The sequence below is a fragment of the Plasmopara halstedii genome, assembly GCF_900000015.1.
Source record: "Plasmopara halstedii genome assembly, contig: Scaffold_2956, whole genome shotgun sequence".
Classification (NCBI taxonomy): domain Eukaryota; phylum Oomycota; class Peronosporomycetes; order Peronosporales; family Peronosporaceae; genus Plasmopara; species Plasmopara halstedii.
This window is the reverse complement of record NW_020189861.1, coordinates 1,186,879-1,207,393: the sequence shown is the minus strand read 5'-3', so window position 1 is coordinate 1,207,393 and position 20,515 is coordinate 1,186,879. Positions and strand designations below refer to the sequence as shown.

The following is a 20,515-nucleotide window of genomic DNA, read 5'->3' as shown; positions in this document are numbered from 1 at the left end:
CGTGAAATTCTACGTATATTAGTGGTATGGCATGTAAAAACTATTGTTACAAGAAAAACACGTGCTGCACATAAATCTAATTTTGATTTTCATATTCAGCATAAACAATTACGCTGGGTAGGTAAGAGTTTGTAATGGAGCTATGTAATGTTACCGGGTGGGTGACTACCGGGGAAGTCCGGGTCCTGTCTACTTATTGCAAAAAGGGTTTCAAGAAGTGAATTTATTGCTGAAAAACTTGTGGGTCTCGCTTCGTCAACCTTTGGTTCTTTACAAGAACCATTACGAGATAGCGGATCGCAATCCGCTACCTCCAAGAGTAGTTACTACCTTAACTAAGGCTAATAAACTCTTCGGGTCAAAGTCAAAACTGATTTTTATTTTTTTTATCTGCGGCTAACCCGCCTAATTTTAAATGTATAGATTCTACATAATATATATAGTAAAATCTAAATACATGCATAACTACTAGCTACCTAGCCACATACCTTATTCTTGTTTGGGTGCAGTCACACCAAGCACATCTCGTGTGACACCCCCCCTGTTACCAGGGTACGTGTTACCCGTTACACATATCCCACAGCTACTGTTATAGACATTACAGCTTGGCGAAATTTTTCCACCTTATAGATACTGGAGTACGCAACGGAGTCTTCAGCGCTTTAATCTTCCCGCTTATCGGATGTACTACTCGACTACAACATAATGACTTGAATCTTCGATAAAACTGTCGGTGTATTGATTGCGTCTATGTTGTTCTACGTTGGAAACACCATAAAACTGAATGTGGAAGTGCCATAGAGCCAAGCTATTTGGCATCTTTCTCCCACCAAAGTAATTGACTTCGCTACCACTGTACGATTGGGTCGTCGACTGAACTGTTTCCGGCCACTGACGAAACAATTTTGGTGTTGATTTCCCTATTCGTACTAGGTACACTATTTTCTCAAAAGATATGTATCAGCCATAACAAACAACTTACGACGTGCTCTGTCTTCAAATTGTAGACATTTTTCGACAGTGCCTAACAATGCACTGCTGACGCATACAGCGAATCTTCAAAGCTCTTACACACTAACTTGCATTAGTATAAGTTCAAGTTTTTTTCGACATGAGTGAAACTGTTATTCTATTGTGAATTCATACCATAGGATGTTTTCTGTATTCGCTTATAGTATAATTATCAAGCCAGCTTACAAATTTTGTAATTGACTTCGCAATTTCATGAACTAGATACACAAAAACGCTACATTTTGCTTCGAAGTTTACAAGACCGTTGCTGAATTTAACCTGCGACATCTAATTTTCCGATCCTTAATCCAACTTGGATAGCAAAACTAAATAGTTATATATTTGTAAAGCGAGCTTGTAGTCTACCGCTTTTACAATATTTCGCTTCATTTCAGAGATAGCTAAAATTTTTGCTTAATTATTTTTGGAACGCAAAAACTGACTGTCAGGTAAATTGCTTCCCAATAAGTGATTATATATCACCCAGACGTGAAGACTATCCTTTACTTCTGAGGTAATTGCTTTCACGACAAACCAACGTGCCACGTCTGAAGACGACTCGATTACGTATATCAGCTTTCTGTACTGACCTCCAAATTCCAAAATAATCTAGATTTTGCAAGTATCGTCTTCATCAAGCTGATACACTTTTTGATAAGATTAAGATGTGCTCCTGTGCATAAAGTCACTGAAATAGGTCAATGCGAGCACACCAGTTCACAGTGCTTGTCCCAACATTACCTAGAGAACATCGAAACGTGCTGCGACACCGGAAAGGTGCTAAATATTTGAATGGCAGCTCCAAAGACTGGCGCAGTACCTTTCACGACAGAGTGGGTAAAACCACAGGCACCTCCAATTTTGACGTGTGCAGTCTTCGTATTCTATTTTAATTTCCGCTTTTATATTAGATTTCAACCCTTCATATCCAACACCTCCATGCTTCAGAAGATATGATTTATTTCCTGGCCCGTGCAAATAAACTTCATGATATAATGACTCGTATGTTAACGCATCAAATGGAGAACTTCGAATTTGAAACAAGCAAGCGTACTGCCGAGCTTTTTTAGCATGATACAGTTAAGATAAAGACTCCTCTTTACTTTGGTGATGACGAATGCTGGTCCATACCCTGAAACCAAATACCCTTCACACAAACATCATTCTGGATGAACCATTCACTATCGAAGTCATAACTTCTTATTGCAAAGTTATCGTTTTGGTGAAATGTTACACGCTGCGGATGAACTGACTCCATGTTCAGCTTTGAACTCGACTTTAACACAAAGAAGCTGACGTCTTATGCACACCAGAAGAGAAGAGAAGATGGACGAGTAGAGCAACCTGAATTAGCAAATGTAATAACCATGCAGTGCTTATGCAAACAGGATGAAGCATACTATCACCTAGTTATCACAAAAAGCATCTAATCATGACAACACCAGCCAAACTTGGCATCAAATGAGCTTGAACAGCAAGTTTACGGATTAAATTTGAACTGGGATACATGCAATGTAACTCATACATTTACCAGAATCTCGATATTTTATCCTGTTGATTTTCTTTTTATTTTCCAATATTTCTCTTCTCGAATATTCAGCTTCTGCGGTATAAGGTTAGACAAGCCGCACCTCCCATTATATAAACTTGCAAACAGTCGACACGACCCTAACGTCATGTTTAACCATTCGTGCGTGTTTGATCCTTCCGCACACTGTTCCATTTAACTGACATACTCATCGCACACAGGTACACGAGCGACGCTTCACGCAACTACAGCGCTCCAGAAGTAAACCCTATCAAGCCGTACGCCTCACAACACTTTTTCTCTAGTTATACTGGGTAGTTTCTAATTATGAAAATTTGTATACAGTGAAAAGAACAACCCAGAGGACAAAGCTGGCTGCCAGGACTGGCCGTATGCAGTGTTATTTGTGCTGAATGTTGGTGTCATTATTGCGTTGATGGCCTTGTGGGGCGTTAAGACGGTCACAGACTCGCAAGGCAGTTCAAGTGAATTGCTGTCGGGCGACGATACACGAGTTGTGGTGAGCATTGCCGTTGGAATGGCCGTTATCTCTATGACGCTTGCACTTACAATGGTCAAACTCATTGTCGCTTATGCACGCGTTATGATTCTTTTCGTGCTCTGGTTTAACGTCGGCATTTCCTGTGCATTCGCTGCATATGGATTTATCATTGGCAATCTTTTCATCGCCATATTTGGAGTTTTAATTGCCTTATTACACATTTGCTATGCACGTGCAGTACAACATCGCATCCCTTTTGCAGTTGCTAACCTTCGAGTGGCTGAAGGAGCAATTTCTAAGCATGGATCTACGTACATTGTGTCCGTTGTTTTCACGGTTGTCCAAATAGTTTGGGTTGTCATCTGGTCCATGGCGCTAGTTGGTGTTGCGAACGAAATCGCTGAAAATGAGCCGGATAACTACGCAAGCAACACATCGTCTACAAGATCTACATCCAGACAACCACGTGGATCCTATGCCGCGTTTTTCTTCTTGCTTTTATCGTTTTATTGGGGACTGCAAGTTTTTAAGAATGTTGCTCACACAACTGTTGCTGGTACCGTTGCGACTTTCTGGTATCAGGCAGAGTCAAAGGGAGCAACGGCTGCGTCTCTAAAGCGAGCGACGACGACATCGTTCGGCTCGATATGCTTTGGCTCATTGATTGTAGCGTTTCTACAGGCACTTCGTGCGGTACGAAGATTAATTTGAAGCTTTAATCTCGATGTCTATGCTAAAGGAATCACTTTATTGTAGCTGGCAGAAAATGGTCGTCAAGAAGGAAGTGCAATGGCATGTTTTGCTGAGTGCATCTTGGGTTGTCTGCAATCTTTGATGGAATACTTTAATCGCTGGGCGTACGTTTATGTCGGTATCTATGGCTACAAGTTTACGCAAGCTGGCAAAGCTGTGTTTGAGCTGTTCAAGCAGCGCGGCTTTGATGCTATTATTAATGACGACCTTATCGGCAACGTGCTCGGCTTTGCAGCTCTGGGTGTTGGTATGTCTTAATCGAGTTGAAAAGATGAGAAATTGGTATTGACTTTTTTTTTCTTAATTTTTAGGACTTATTTGTGCCGGTGCTGGCGCATTGATTGCGGAGACAACTGACGCGATGAGTTTTCACGATAGCACTGTATTCTTAGCCGTATTGGGTCTCGTGGTTGGCATTGGTGTCGCTGTCACGCCACTTGCCGTCATCGACAGCTCGGTCGCCACAATTTTCGTGTGTTTTGCTGAAGATCCTGCTGCGTTTCAGCGCTCGCATCCAGACTTGTATGCGCCGCTGGTTCAAGAGTGGCACAATCTTTATCCTGAGGTCATGGTGCAGGCTGGATATTGGTATGTGTAGTCTGCTAGCTTATTTTATATATCAGAAAGCATTTTTATGGCTGAAAAAATAATAAAGATTTCTTATATTTCGTATTGTGAGCCTATTATGTACATAACTTAGCATTTGTGACCTCCACGACTGGAATATTCTCATGATTTCAGATTGTTTCTTCCGATATTTTTAAAGACAGATTGTTGAAGCAATGTATTGTATTATCTCATTATGACTCGAAACGGTTTTAACGCAGATTCCTTATCCGTCTATACGCTTGCAATGTGGCAGAGCTCCATGCTGTTACTCGTCAGTCTATTGTTTTTTGTATCAACAAATACGGCTACGTCTATGTCTTCGTTCTTTATCGATGAAGCGACCACGAATGTTTTAGCTCGGCAAATCACACAATTCAGTCACGAAGGAACAAATGGTACGAATTTAGACACCGAAAAGATTAGCTCCGAGAGGCTAGACATGACGACGGTTATCCACTTTGTTGCCATTGTATTGCTCATCATCATGTCGGCCATTGCATCGGGTCTTACACTGGGACTTTTGTCGCTGGACAAAGTGAGTTTAGACGTGATCGTTCGTGCTGGAGGTCGTCCTGGAGCTACATTAGATGAGATGAAGAAGGCTAGAGCAGCTAAGCGCATCCTACCCGTCCGAGCAGACAGTAATTTATTGCTTACGACGTTAGTGCTGACTACTGTGGCAGTAAATAGTCTTTTATCGATTTTAATGGCCGACTTGACGAATGGTCTTGTGGGTTTCTTCGTCTCGACCATCCTCATTGTCCTTTGTGGTGAGATCATCCCGCAGTCACTTTGTTCACGTCATGCATTAATAATTGGATCGACATTCGTACCATTTGTACGAGTATTGCGACTTGTATTATACATATTTGCAAAACCAGTAAGTTATGTGTTGGACCGTACAGTTGGTGAAGATGTGGGCACAGTGTTTACAAAACGTGAGCTACAAAAACTTGTGGAAATTCACGTGAATCAAAAGATTATGCACCCTGAAGAGGGATTCATTGTTAGAGGAGCAATGCGCTACAAGAACAAGGTTGTGAGTGATATCATGATTCCAGCTCGGAAAGTGTTTTCCCTTCCGATATCCTTTACGATGTTAAATTTCTCATGTCTTTAATCTTGCTATCGTGGATATCTGCTTCCTTAACTGTCTAACTCTTGTTTTTTTCTGTTACTGTCGTCATTTGTCATACACCAGTACAATACTTAATCTAGAGACGCTTAAAATGGTCTACAACAATGGCTACAGCCGCATACCTGTGTGGAATAAAGACCCAAACGATGTTGTGGGCATCGTTTTCACAAAAGACTTGATCTATGTGGATCCGAATCAAGATGTGCCGCTTATGGCATTTGCACGTGTGTTTGCAGTCGCAGCACACCGCATTTGGCTTGATGCACGACTTGGCGAAATTCTTAGCGTCTTCAAGTTGGGGAGTACCCACATGGCACTCGTTTATGACGTCAATAACTCTGGACCGGTACGTTTGATCATGAAATTAGCTTTTCATCTGACTAAAAGCTCTGCTGTGGTAATCAGAGCGATCCATTTTACGAGCTGAAAGGCTTAGTTACACTTGAAGATATCGTCGAGGAAATCTTGCAGTCGAAAATTATCGATGAGACCGATTCCCCTGAAGCTAGAAAAGAGCGACTTAATTGCACAGATCAAATTGGATACACCGATGGTGGTGAGTTTGTAGTCCATGCCGTCGTCTTGCATTCACCAAATATCTCTCGTAGTGACTCTTTTTAAGTTTTGACTATCCTTTGCTCACCATCGTCTCAGCATATTTAGATGAACTGGATCCACTTCTTTTGGAAAGGAAAACGAATTTTGGCACTACATTTGAAGCTCTGGCGTGCTGAAATGACGAATGTCATTATAAATACAACGCCTTTGAAGACTCGGCGATGCATCAAGCGCAAGATTATATAATGTGCAGGGCGTATTCTATCAGTCACATGAAGTCAATTGCTGAATCGACTAATTTGATAATATTCTTTTGATTTTATATTCTTGTCAAAAAAAAACTTTAAGCGGTGCGTCCTTTCACGATAGGGTATCCGTGTCATGACGATGACTGTGCTATCGTTAGCAATAATCGCTCTGTTTCATGGCTTTAAAGCTGCAAGCTCTCTTTCGACCATATTATCATGCACTTTAACGGCAGCAGAGCAAAATGAAATCACAAGATGGTCGCTGTTATCAAAGCTGACCCTTTCACGGGATTGTAAGCAAAAGACTTTTTTTTGAATATTTGTAGAGATTCACATTGATATGAAGCGCAAGCAGCGGCAGTATTTGCAAACAAAGTTTGGGTTGTCGGTGGCGTGTCAGCTTCATATTACACAAAACAATTGAAGTACACATCCATGCGCTCGGATGTGATTTATTCAAATGATGGGGTGACGTGGACAGAAGCGCTGGAGGAAGCTCCGTTTCGACGACGCTATGGACATTCTTTGACCGCCTTTATTGACTCAAAAGACAAATTGGAGCGTCTTACGCTACTCGGAGGCTTTTCACCAGAACCAGCGGCCGATATCTGGGTGACTACTGATGGAGGTAGGCAGTTCTTGGGTCCATACGATAGAAGTGTGCGACAGGATTACTTAGTTGCCATCTTGTGTTCTTCAATACAGTTTTGTGGAAAGAAGCTACTGCAGAGGCTCCCTGGACAGGTAGAGGCTATCATTGCTCGGTTGTCTTTGCTGGAAATTTCTGGGTGCTTGGTGGGAGTCCATTTAACAATGAAGTTTGGTTTACATCTTCAATTCTTGATGGATCATGGAAACAACAGGTAAATGTGCCTTGGTCACCGAGAGCTGCTCACGCGTGCGCTGCACACGAGGTCATGACAAATGCTACAGCAGGCGATCCATCCCGAGTTGAATATCTATTTTTGATGGGTGGTTGGCGTGATACCAGTCTACACGATGTATGGCAAATGAATGCTGGTGGATTTTGGAAAGTTCTCGTTGAAGCAGCACCTTGGGACGCCCGAGCCTGGTTTTCTCTTGTATCCTTTGACTCCAGAACAAGTAGTGATGTCCAGCTTGGACCAAGACTGTGGGTTATTGGTGGAGGCATTGTTGGAAATGGTATTGAGAAAATGTATCCATTCTCGGATGCGTGGTATACGCGCGACGGCGTTGAGTGGGTAGCGGCAAGCTCGAGTTCATCTGGCATTTCAACTGCAGAATGGAGTATGGTAACTCAAACTAATGCACAAGTATGTTTTGGAAAGTGGGGACATTCGATTGTACCATTTTTTCGTACAGTCACGCGAGCTTACTATTGTCACGAGTCGTGTATGAATGAAGCTGGAACGATTAGCCTTGCAAATCAGCTCATTCCAGTGTGTAACCCCAGTGCACATTTGCCCGAGATTCCAGCCCAACATACATTATTGATCAATAACTCTTTGATTACAAAGACACTCTACCCGGATGAATGTGGTCTGTGCAAAACAGACCTCAACGCTAGATACCGTAATAGCACTGGTGTACCCACGCTTCTTCTTATAGCAGGAAATGTCGGCGTCCAGAAAGTAAACGATGTCTTTCAAAGCAGCGATGGGAGTGCGTATACCACAATAAAAATACTGATCTTGCAGATTAAGAAACAATATTTTCCATGTAGTGCTGTGTGAGCGAGAAGGCGAGATTTGCTCTGGCGCAGGTGTGTGCGTACAAGGCGGTACTTGCCGGTGCAACACTGGAAAATCTGGAGCATTCTGTGATAGCGAACTGGGCTATACAGTCATTGAATCGAGTAGGGCTAGAATTGCCACTTCTTGCGATCTATCAATCTGATGCTTTTGTTATTCAGCGAATTGCTTCCCCGATTCGGCTATGGTTATGGTCTCCGACGGGAAAACCAAACGCATGGAAGACGTGAAGGTCGGAGACTCGGTACTTGCGATGGATGAGATTGGAAATGTTGTGTACTCAAGAGTCTATTACATCCCGCACGAAAGCTATCGAACTCTCGAGACTGAGTACATCAGCGTTAGCCATGAAGGCATGGAGCAACAACAGGTACATATCGACCAATTTGAGTAGTATTGTCCGGTGATGTAACTGCTTGGTGTCTTATGAACATTGTTCTTGCAAATACATAGGTACAGTGGTATTTGGAATCGGATCAGTCTGCATTGTTTGCAAGAACAATTGTGATGCATGTAATCTGCTTGTGCTTGCAGGAATCGCTTCAAATCACCCCGAATCATCTTGTGTATTACATAGATTCTGGGATAGAACCGAAGAACACAAGCTTCAAGTATGGGCCCAGATTACATCACGGACCAATAGCGAGTTTAGCACAGAAACCAGCAAGTGAGTTGCAAGTGAACGACGTGCTCTTGACATTCACATCAGGACTTCGATCTTGCCCATCCAGAAATACAACATCAAAAATACTATCTAGGAGCAGTACAAGCTTTGCCAATGAAAGTTTTTGCGAGGTCGATATCCTGAATGGGGTTACGTTTGCACAAATTACTAAATTAACCCGCGTCAAGCATCGTAGTGCCAAGACCGTGTACACTATGACGGGCAATATGTTTGTGGCGGGTATATTATGTAGTAACTTCGGTGATTATTACCCAACGATTCCAGGTCAACAAATGCGAGATTTTATAGCTCATAAGCTTTTTGCGCCGCATCGGTTGGCCTTCAGAATATTCCCATCCCCTCGCACGGCCGCACTTTTACGTGTGTTTATGGACCAGCTGGTGCTACCGATTTTAAGATGGCTGTGTTTGCTGATCCGCTGACAGTACGATCTTTGACATTATGTAACGGTAAAGGCATGGAGATCAAAATCTTAAGATTTGCTTCGTCGTGGTTGTGACTTATGTGTAACCCACCCCAGAAAAAGAACAAAGATGATGGATTTTCAGGGTTGGTACTATAGAAAAATCAGGTTTAGTTTTTTGCGTATGTTACACATGCACGGTATCAAATATCGAAAGTGTGTTAGTTGCTTCTCCGCTTTCGTATCTGCATGAGCCTTCATGGATTGTCGAACTGACCACTTCAGCTCGATTATTGTGTAGCATGCTTCTTGCTTTCACCATGACGTAAAGTACCTGTTTTCACAATTTTAAAACTCAAAGTTTTTTTTATTAAAATTGAGATCGTCGACCCTGTTTAGCCCGCGTCTCGATCCTATTTCGACGGCAGCACATTCGCTCAGATGTTCACAATGCAGGATCATATTTAAGTCGCTTTATTGTCAAACAATCATTTTACCCAACGAGAAACCCCGCATTTTCATCGTTTCCATCGTTGATGTCTAGGCATTTTCAGATACCCTATTGAAGCACTTGTCTTTGTGCCCGAAATCTTTTATTTGCGTGAAGTCGATGTTTCTGTTGATTTTCCTAAACTTTCGTTTCAGTTCCTTGCACCATATAAGGCAGCTTCATTCTTTTCGGCCTTACCTCATCCGGTAAACCTCCTTCGAGTCCACAATGAGCAATACACTTAGTTCATGTCTTAGACAATATACGTAATCAATCGGCACTTGTAATTTGATATGCTCCTCGAACCAGCTGTCGAGATGATTTTAGCCATCGTTACATCGTGTTCCACGTAAAAGTCATGGGAACGCCAGGCCATTGATATTATAAAGCGTGGTCCAATTGTTATGTCATCGCCTACCTGCAAGACCATTGTTGCCGAAACCATATTCATATTTTATGCTGGAGAGTAACATTTGAGCGATAGACTAGGACGTGATGTTGATAAGTAGACTCTCGACCTTTAGCTTGACCAACAGCTGACTGCTTCGTCGTTAACATCAGTCGGATTCCCGGATAGGAACTGTCATTTCAAGGCTCACTTTGCATAGAAATTTTGAGCATGTCCGTCTGCGGCTATCCGTGGGTTGAGCTACTGATACATCCAGACGCTTAGTTCGCTATTCGGACCTAATTCCAAGTCTATCCAATGTAATATAATTTACTTTAACCAACCAAGCGGCCACGTAAATTCGCGTAATCATATCCATCATATCGTGCACAATTTGTAAGTGCTGCAGGTTCAACAATCAGTATGATAAAGTCGAAAGTTTCGAGCGAGGGGCATTCGATTGCTCCAACAATAAAGAGTGTATTGCGAAGAGTGATTGCCAGAAATTCAGGATTTTGCACATGATAAGTCACGAGGAAGGTTTGGCAATGGGGAAAAGAGACTGCTGAACGCCTTACGGTCATGAAGAAGTGAGCTACAAACTGTGACGAATTTACTTCAAAGTGAAGAAAAGATGTACTACACAGCTCGATGAATTACATAAAGACACTCGAGACAAAGAGTACGAATGCTGGTAGGCACCAGAGGTGATCAAAAACATTAGAAACGTTAACATTGGGACGATTGGAGGAGATTGCTAAATAGACGTCTGTTAAGAAACTTTATACCATGTAACAAGCTGACCTGTAGTCTAAACAGCAATTGATACGAGCGAGACGAAACACCGAAGGTTTAAGAAACTCATCGCTCGCTAAGGCCAAATGAAGTGCAGGCTCTAGAAACCTCTGAAAACATGGACAGACTTCGTGCACCCTACATAGAATTATAAGCTGTGCAAAGTAAATTTGAAAGGCAGTGAATAAAATGTTCATGGGAAGACTTATGAGTGGACTTCAACGTAAGTAAGCATAGCGGGATTATTTAGATTCTGTCCATCAGTCCAAGAAAGCTTTTAGTCTATTTGCATCGAGAATTTGATGAAGCATCGACAAAGTTCGGCGTGAGAAAGTGAACGCTTATCAAAGTGATTTTTTCGCAATATTAAAGTGCTAACAATTTTTGAAAGGCTGTAGTTAGCAACGAAGATGCGACCGAATCAAAAGCGATATTACGGGCATCGAGACCTCAAATGGTAGTTGCGGCGTTACAAGTGTGCAAAGTAATCGATGAAGGGCTTTGTCGTTTCTGAAGGCTGAAAACCTTAGGGAATTGTGAATGAACTAAACACTCGATAGAGCAGACATGAAGGGGCCTTGTGTGAAGATCGTCAAAAATTTCGGGAAAGGGGTGATGCTTGCAACACTAAATAAGCTTAGGAAGATATCGCTTATGATGCTTAATAGTGGCGCGTCTTCTGATGCTTTATTTAATCTAAGTATGTGTGAAAAATTACTGAGACGATAGCATGATATCTCGTGGATTCGCTGTGATCATGACACTTTAAAATTGTAAATTTTGAAGGTCAAAGCATCGCTAATATAGATCGTCCAAAGGAACTTTCTTGCATTGATCGACGTCCAAAATATACTAAAGAAAAAGACGTTTCCTTTGGTGCGCGAGAAAAAGAGACACGTATGCACATCATCCTTGCAACTTGAAATCAGTTGTCAGCGTTAGTTTAATCTCGCGCAAGTGGTGCTGTGCACAACCTCGCAGTGAAGGAGAGCTAGACCCCTATAGATTCCTCATTTTGCCTTAACAAATCCATATTGGTCCTGGTAGAAAACGGTTGAATAAATTTCTAAATCGAAGCAGTCTGTATTCCTTCTTAGCTCCTTAGCTCAAGATGTCAACGCTACTTTAGTAGTTAGTACGGCTATTGGGGTTGTGCTAAAGAGAACATTGAGTGACGTTTATGCGATATTCAATTCAGGGATTTCACGCGGAATCTCCGGGTCGAATCGTGTTCTTATGCACAGCACTTCTTTTCTGCAGAAATAAAAAATTGATATTGTCCGGGCTCCATTATCTAAGATGATGAATTACAATGTGTAAGATTACCTGAGTATCCTTTCTGGTCAGTACCGAGTGGGGACATCTACTTTGTGGTCGACAAATTGTTCTACTCCTACGATTTGGTAGCTTCAAACAGGCAGAGCGATTGAAAATCTCAAGATTTCAAAACTTTACTTTGTCATAGCTTCGTTTTGGGCTTTCTGATCAGATTTTTCAGCTGGAACTCGATGTTTGCTGCCCACCATTCCGTTCACAGCAGGCTGCTTGCATATCGAGCATAAATACAGTTGTTTGTCCAGCTGAGGACATGAACGATTGGCGGTTTGATATTTGCCTTTTTCTTTCTGTATCGAGGCATGATTCCTTCTGTTAGCTCCGAAATGCTGGTCGGGGAAGTAAAGCTTTATAATATTATCTAGTTCGAATTTTTGTATGATTTAGCCCTAAACTGCCAAAGGATGTGAAAAGGCATAATACGTCCAGTTGGGAAGCGCACGTTCGCAGCAAGCAGCTGGAAAGGCAAAGTTTCCGTACACGCCACAAGCGACGAGACATACTAGCTGGCAAGTCACTGCGAACTACTGTAGCTGGCCCACAATTAAACCACACGGCCACAGTGTCTCCTGATCAAATGCTCACTGCTTAATTTGCTCTCGGGCTTCAGATAAAAGCCAAGTATTCGTATCATGCTTGGCAAACGTATTGCATCGGAGATTGAGGCCTGCCTCACTGAGTACTACCGTCAAGAGTGCTTACGTGCCTTGTATACCAAGAAGAACCATCTACAAGACTGCACTTGGATCAACAAGGACATGATGGCAAAGTCTACGCGCCGATCGCGGAAAGGCGTTTCATTCGCCTTGGTTCCTGAAATTATCGGTCGCGCTGATCCTACTGTGGACCGAAGCCCTATCGACGTGTCTCCGGTTTCCAAGCTTGAGCTTATTTTATTGTGCTCTGAACGCACGTTTCCTGTCCAAGCGTAAATGAAGTTGGCTGTAAAAGCTACACAATAACCTAGAGAATCATCGACTACATACGTAGTACATGAGGCAATGCCATGCGACAAACGCTAAACTCGATGCTGGACACGGTCGCAACTCCTATGGAGTATTTTTAAGCTCGTGATCACGAGATATATTAATAATTGATTTAACAAGTCTCACTTCGTATCAACATTAGTATCACCTTAGCAACCTGACAGCTAGTTTATCATGTACAAACGATCAAATATTTAAGATAAGTTGTGTTCAGCCTATAGACTGTCATGTCAATCTCTCGCCGATCCAGCAGGTGTATACGTCCTTTGGCAGTACTCATGGCGTGCCGTCTACAGCTCTGATACTGATGGAAGGGTCAAACTAGCGGCTACAAAACTCAGCTTTTTTGACCGGCTCAGCTAAATTTCTACTGCTGTTTGTCCTTTGTTGGCTACCTCACCGTGTTACCATCGTTGGTTTTGTCGTTGATGGCTCTTTAAAACATAAACAGCCACATTACTTATACTCCGGAACTACTTGAGATTCAAAATATGATTCAATTTCTTAAATTTGAATTCATAATTTTAAGATAGTCATGGCAGGAGCCCGGCGAGGCATTTGCAGCTCGCCTCTCTCGTCTGATGACGAAGCAGCGAATCCATCCTTACAATCCTTTCCAGAAATATCTCCATCACCTGCAGCACCACAAAAAAAAGCTCGCAAGTTTGTGAGAAAGAGAACGCCCAAAGCGAAGAGAACAATTCTACAGAACAAGAAGCAGAAGCTTAGCACTCGACCGAGCACTAAAGAATTAGTTCAATGCGCGCCACAGAAATTTGTCGAATATCTCGCTGATCAATTAAGTATTGCACAACAGACAAGGTATGAGGCTGAGTTTGGTGGCGAACGAGGCTATATTGTGAAGCTACCTGTATCTAGTGGAAAGTTGGTGCGAAAGCGAAGTGAACTGGAAGACTGGATTCGATCATTAGGCTTTCTATTCCACTCTCCATCAAATCATTATATGCTGCGTATATCTAATTTAAAAGCGGATGTTATATTGAGTGAATTGAAGCATCGAGTGCCTTTACCTGCTAATGCAACGCATCCAACTCTACTTCGGATGACTCAATACTACAAGGAATTGGACACACAAAAAATAGATTGTACATCACCTTCGACGATTCGTCGATCGTTATCGTCAACACAGCATAGGATGATTGCTGATGCAATGGAAGTTATGCTTGCACAGCCTTCAGTTCGAAAAGACCGTCGTATTGCGAGGCGGCTATCAAAGCTGGAAAGGATATCGGGTCGTCTACTGCATTCAATTGCAAAAGCGCCATCCGCCATGTCATTTTCAAATTCTCGAACAGATAGTATGGAACAGGATTGTGAAATCGACAAAGCATTAGTTTATCGACGCTTCTCACGTGACAAGGTGTCATGTGTACAAAAAAGTAGTGTTTTAAGCCAAAGTGTTGTTGAGATTGTGCTCTATTCTGGATTGGTGGATGTGAGAGCTTCTCAAGAGACACTTCGTCAGGTTTCGACGATGTGGGAGAAAGTTGTTGTCATGTGAGTCATTTCAATGTCCAATGTAAACCGTCTTGATACTGATATTAGCTCTGCGTGTTTATGCTTTCTGCCATATCCAAATTCAGGGCGTATGCGTGGACTATCACCAACTACACTGAGTTCGTGAATCATCGAGCTATGCCTTTAATTTGTCGCGTGATCTCATATCATGTTATCTCTCATTTCTCATATTCAGGACTGGCGACTTTTACACGACAGAGCAGCTTTACAAACATCATCCACATGGCCAATATCTTGCGGATGGTGCATTTAAAGAAGTTTTCAAGGTGTTTTCGTTGGAGCAAGATAGGTTTGAAGCTGTTAGTGTTATGGATATTAGTGATATTGCCAATCAGGTAACGACTTTAGTCCTTCTATTTGACATGAGTGTAGTATGATTCTCGTACGGCTCAAATGGTTTTGTTTACAGAGCGTGATTCGTCAAGAGGTGGCGCATTCGATTTTGCTGTCCGATGCAACTGAGCGCGGTATTTGTCCCAACTTTCTTCAGGTTTTCGACATTTTTCTTGCACACGAGCGACCTTCTCCTAATCTATGGGGTAGTAAGGAGCACCGTAAACCGATGGAGCTGCTGGCGAATGGAAGTATTGATTGTGAGACGCAAACAGAGCAGAAATCTGCCAGTAACAAACGCGACCATATTTTTCAGTACATGCGAATGGAGTACTGCGATGGGGGTGATCTTGAAGACTTCATCAGCTTGCAAGAGAACCAGAATTTACCACTGCACTCTGTTGCCATACCCTTCTTCTTTCAAATGGTGTTTGGGTTGTACTGTGCCCGAGAGAGATTTCATCTGCGGCATGGTGATATTAAGGTAGTACTTACAATTCGTTGCCATTGCTACTTACATAAGCTGTGAAATTATTTGCTACAATTTGCTTGTATAGCTGCTTAACTTTTTCTTAAAGGATATTGGTCGTTCCGAGAAAATGAAGGATCCAGGATCTGATGTTGTGCTGCACTATATGGTGGAAAGCGCTTGCTTTGTACTCCAAATGCCTGCATCATTTTCCTATTGGGTCAAGTTAGCTGATTATGGCGCGGCTGACTCCAATTTAGAAAGTCTGGGGAAAGCTGTTACCGCCGACCACTTTACCACTTTGGAGAATTCACCGGTAGAATATATGTTAGAAGGTGATGCAGCTGTGCTGTCTTATGCTTCAGATACCTTTTCGTTGGGCCTTTGTCTGCTGCATTTGCTTTCAGGAAGGTATGTGGTCATGATCATTTTTGTGGATCTAGTCTGATGAATTCAAAACTATGAAGAGCTCCATATGAAGAGATTCTGGAAGATGTCAAATGCCCTAAAGATCTGCTAAAGGACTTGAAGGCTGTTTGGATGGTACAAAGTTAATATGTAATCACACAAACTTGCACGATCTGAAGTACTTCTGCACTGTAGAGCTCCCGAAAAAATTCCGGCTTTTCGGTAATAAAAAGCGTCGCTAGTGGTGACGACGAGAACACGCTCTGCCACACTTTGTATCGATACATAGTACTATTTGGGCTACCAGAAGAAAAGCCGAGCAAAAGCGATAAAGTGTGGCAACTGCTACTTAAACATTTACGACCAGAGGATAAAGCTATAAATCGTCCCCAACGTAGACGTCGACAACTACAAGGTTCAACCAATGTTATGACTACGGAAGACCAATTCTTGCATGACCAGTCTTTGTACTCCATCGCACACGGCACCAACGAAGCAATTTTCCGATGCCGTGAAAGACTGAAGAAAGTTCCAGGCGCAATCAACTTATTGATGAGTCTGGTTGATTTTGATCCATCGAAGCGCCTCACGCTCAAGCAGGTAATGTACCATCCGGCGTTATCAACTCTCCGCTTACCTACACCAGCATCGGCAGATTATGTTATATGTTACTATGGAAGCCGAGGTCAGGATGGTCGTTCATTAGCTGATGTATAGAAGGATATGGAATGAATATTTTACTAGTGATTCTGACTACTTCTGAAGATCATATTACAAGCATAGTTACATTTTTTGTTGTTGCTTTATTTGCTCCACCCTCTCATCAATCCTTCCACCCGATGCACCGTTATTTCAATTGGTCGCTGCGCAGTGCAAATTGCATGGATTAATTCTTTCGGCTTCAAAAACTTTTGACCGTTCACCGCTACTACGCGAGAGCCAACTAGAATGCCGTGATTTTTCGCAATTGAGTCTTCGTCAACGCTTCGAACAAAGCAGTTAACATTCGTGGATAGCGAACAGCCCAGCTCTTCTTTCTCGTGCAACGTAACTTTGATCTCCACCGTTCTAGGCTCTGGAATGGAAGAGATAATCGTTTGACTCTCTGGAGCAACGTGTGAACGGAAGACAAAATGGAAAGTCAGCGGGCGTGGAAGTGATCGAAGCATATCAACAACATCATCAAAGTTGAGGTTCTTCGTATTGTTTAAACCAATCAACAAGCTACCAACAATGACATCGGCTTGTTCAGCAGCACCGCCAGGAATGATACGAGACACTTCTGCAAAGTTATTCGTAGATTTTACCAGAGTAAAACCTAGCGGTTCATCGGGAGCTCCGAACTTTCGCTCATATTTTCTCCAATTTAAATTTTCAGATGTGCTGACAGAGCAAGATTTCGAGTGCCCATTTAATTGATTGAGTGATATCATCGAGCAGCACGTTGTACACTTGACACATTCACCATCTAAGGGATCACTTGTCTGTGACATATCTGTAGTCATTGTTGGCGATGGAATTGAATCTTTCTTTGAAATAGATTTTATATCATTGAAAGTCACCGTGTCACGAAGCATCACCAAAAATGAGGTGGCTTTAAGTGTGCATTCACATGATGGATCTTTGGCAGCAGCCAGAGCCACTTGATATTTGTAAGCTTTCGCAACGCTTGAAGAGTATTTTTTCTCCATGGGACTATCGTAAATACCAATTCCGGTGCACACGGCAATCCATTTGGCATTGCCACCCACTTCCAGTGAACGCACTTCACTTTCTGACCATGAATCCATGACTAAAGACTTGACAAAGCTCGTCTGTACACCTAAAGAGCGGTGTTTACCAGCGCAATCTAGACATAGCAACACACCGAAAGAGACACCTGCCCACTGTGGATAAATGGCCTTACAATCAACACAGCGCTGACAATACAATACATGTAGCAGCATAAAATGTAATAAGTAAGTAAAAAAAAGTTGTTGATTCGAGCACATGAGCCTACATCGTTGCCAGGAAGTAAACGAATGGCCACTTCTGTCGCTGGTGATAAATGGACCATTGACGTCGGCTCTGATAGTTGGCCTCGCCTCATTTTAGCAAAGGATGAGCTGCTATTGCTGGATGTTGTAGAGCTGCAGCTTGAAGATGACGGGGATGACTGCGCGGTTTTCACCAGTGTCATGTTCAAGACAACAATTGACAACAGTGTGGTTTGTTCGTGATAGAGCTTAGAACATGCGCTATTATACTATATTTTGAGGGTCAACCTATATTTTTAATATTGTCTGATTACAACGCAAACTTTTTTTATAGTCTTGAATTATAACTCGTGAGTACTACGTAATTGTTTTACACGCTCTAGATTTTCGTTGATGTGTACCTGTCGTAGCTAGAATAAAAGCAGAGGGTGTCCTTCGCGTGGCAATAACCGGAAGACATGCTTAGTACATATTGGTGTAGATGACCAACCACATTTCTCTTCAAATTAAAATATTCAGTGACTCAACAGATGGTCCGAGTTGTAAGAAATAGTTGTAGCAAGAGACTACAAACGAACAATTGAAATAGTCTCAGAAATCATGTAGATTTAAATCATTATCTCCTTTCAAATAGACTCCCTCTACCCATACAAATAAGGATTGAAAATAAAAAATTAAAATAGTGACTACTATCCGATGCTATTGACAGCGAAAAGATCCCTTTCAAGACCACGTTATGTTAGAGTATGCACTGTCGCTGCATAGAGAGTTCAATATCGTCACCACGACAACTTCTGAGAGCGAATTATACGACAGGGCACACGAATTACTGCGTGACGTGCATACAGGAGACTGTTCAAGAACCGAAGGTTTCCAAAGAAGAGAAGCTCAATGAAGGTGACTTGAACGACATGTAAGGAAAGCTAGCAGCTTGCACATAGACTGTAGCACGATCAGGATATGTTTTACATTCTGCCTTCGGCTCATCAGTTTGTACGCTCAAACTCTTGCCTGTGCTACAAACAAATGACTTCTGCACCAATAGGAACTCAACAATTAGGCGACTAAATCATTGAGATTTTTCATAGTAGCGGTCTACTCGACCTCATCTTGAAGTGTCCAAGGATGACGGAGCCAAGGAACAAAAAACCAAGAATTTAATGGCGCAAACGATCACCGCCAGGCAACTGAAATCAGAAAGGGGTAGCTAAAACGTGGTTGCTTTGCGTGTCGCATGAAGTAAGTTTGACTCTACGAGTCCGCGTTAACAAACACATGGGCTCATACGCTTCATCCAGAAGCGGAGCCACGGGCCTCTCAAGTTATTAGATGCTTATCGCTCTTTAATTTCAAAAGTTACATTAGTCATGCACATTACAAGAGAAGGCTTTGTCTCGACGAGTCCGCGTTGATACATGCACAAAGATTCTATTCGTGCGATTCGCCCAAAAGCGGAGCCGAAAACTCACAAAAGTGCTTGCTGCTTTGTGTTTGAGTCAATTACAGGAGGAATGTATATAATCAAGTTTAGTTCAGGCTGATACAGGATATTAACGTTTCTCAATAGCGATTCTATTTAAACTGTATGGTGTGTGATTAATAGCCCACATGTTCACGGACCTCTTATTTACGAGGTCCAACATCCCTCTTCTGTACTAAGTACTCATCATAACTCTTCATCATGGGACTACGTTTGGGTTGTTCAAGCCTCTTCACCGTCCGAGAGACAATAGTGACGATATTGTGTTTTGTACGCACATTATGTTACGATGGCCCCAGATGTATAACACACTGAGGTCATATATAATTCGTTTTAACAGAAGAATGCGTTAAAAAGATCGCTTAACGATTACCCTCTGCGCTTGGTGCTCGCTCTGTCATTTGCATTCCTCAATGTCTGCTTCTCTGTAAATATTCTCATCAAGGTCCCTCTCATTATTACGCCCGCAAATTCCAATTATATTCTAAGAATGCGCAGTCTTCACGAGCGACGATCTGCGAGCCCTTCTCGGTGATGTAGCCGATGCGTTCTCCAATCAGAACTGTCGTAGTGGCATCGAAATTTCACTGAGTTAGTGGAGTCTGCTTCGTCTCGCCTCTTCTCCTCGCGATAGCTGCACTGTATGCCTGTTTCCTACGGCGAAAAGCGTCGTGACTCCCCACCGCAAAACGCATGGCAAAGATTAGCCTGTTATCGAGTAACTCGAGCTGGTTTAGAGAGCCGAACTTTCCAAAGTGTAGCGATGAGCAGTGGATTTTATTCATTACTTGGTCAAGCGCGCTAACCAATGTGCAACCTACCATGCTGTTATGTAGAAAAAAATTTCATAGCTGCATTTGTAAGCATGTACAATTCTCCTCTTGCTGTACTCTCTCTGGTGCAAACTCGGTCCGGTATTATGGACATTTACTATCGGTCACTAATCCTGTTTTTGCATGACAAAGTATTTGTGTATTTGACGAAAACTACTCCCTTGATCGGATACATATTGAATGACGCTAGGTTTAGTTTCAGTGACGTCTGTTGCATAACTCGAATAAAGAAAGTGTCACATCGTCATGACCATTCAAACAAGTGAAGAGAGGAACAACTATGGGGGCTTATGGCAGACCTGTTGCGGCAGCAAA

At 42.4% G+C, this 20,515-nt stretch overlaps 6 protein-coding genes across 6 annotated transcripts; 5 read left to right on the top strand and 1 right to left on the bottom strand.

Annotated features, from left to right (window-relative positions):
• Positions 1-2,687: 2,687 nt before the first annotated feature.
• PHALS_06368 (hypothetical protein PPTG_14520) lies at positions 2,688-5,523 on the top strand (the record flags this gene model as incomplete). Its single annotated transcript, XM_024719640.1, has 6 exons — positions 2,688-2,701; positions 2,761-2,817; positions 2,885-3,734; positions 3,798-4,041; positions 4,106-4,382; positions 4,680-5,523. 6 exons carry the CDS (start codon positions 2,688-2,690, stop codon positions 5,521-5,523), a joined length of 2,286 nt encoding a protein of 761 aa, XP_024584919.1.
• A 109-nt stretch (positions 5,524-5,632) lies between these two features.
• PHALS_06367 (hypothetical protein F442_14305) lies at positions 5,633-6,275 on the top strand (the record flags this gene model as incomplete). Its single annotated transcript, XM_024719639.1, has 3 exons — positions 5,633-5,887; positions 5,947-6,097; positions 6,196-6,275. The coding sequence occupies 3 exons, from the start codon at positions 5,633-5,635 to the stop codon at positions 6,273-6,275; spliced, it is 486 nt and encodes a 161-aa protein (XP_024584918.1).
• Positions 6,276-6,480: 205 nt separating this feature from the next.
• PHALS_06366 (Kelch-type beta propeller) lies at positions 6,481-9,187 on the top strand (the record flags this gene model as incomplete). The annotated part of the gene is made up of 6 exons (XM_024719638.1): positions 6,481-6,640; positions 6,694-6,975; positions 7,053-7,991; positions 8,053-8,184; positions 8,242-8,450; positions 8,534-9,187. The coding sequence occupies 6 exons, from the start codon at positions 6,481-6,483 to the stop codon at positions 9,185-9,187; spliced, it is 2,376 nt and encodes a 791-aa protein (XP_024584917.1).
• Positions 9,188-12,808: 3,621 nt separating this feature from the next.
• PHALS_06365 (uncharacterized protein) lies at positions 12,809-13,108 on the top strand (the record flags this gene model as incomplete). The annotated part of the gene is made up of 1 exon (XM_024719637.1): positions 12,809-13,108. The coding sequence occupies one exon, from the start codon at positions 12,809-12,811 to the stop codon at positions 13,106-13,108; it is 300 nt and encodes a 99-aa protein (XP_024584916.1).
• Positions 13,109-13,697: 589 nt separating this feature from the next.
• On the top strand, positions 13,698-16,628 carry PHALS_06364 (serine threonine protein kinase; the record flags this gene model as incomplete). Its single annotated transcript, XM_024719636.1, has 7 exons — positions 13,698-14,680; positions 14,767-14,799; positions 14,877-15,036; positions 15,111-15,518; positions 15,592-15,914; positions 15,971-16,046; positions 16,107-16,628. The coding sequence occupies 7 exons, from the start codon at positions 13,698-13,700 to the stop codon at positions 16,626-16,628; spliced, it is 2,505 nt and encodes an 834-aa protein (XP_024584915.1).
• An 86-nt stretch (positions 16,629-16,714) lies between these two features.
• PHALS_06363 (hypothetical protein F444_14455) lies at positions 16,715-17,967 on the bottom strand (the record flags this gene model as incomplete). The annotated part of the gene is made up of 2 exons (XM_024719635.1): positions 16,715-17,830; positions 17,911-17,967. The coding sequence occupies 2 exons, from the start codon at positions 17,965-17,967 to the stop codon at positions 16,715-16,717; spliced, it is 1,173 nt and encodes a 390-aa protein (XP_024584914.1).
• Positions 17,968-20,515: the final 2,548 nt, after the last annotated feature.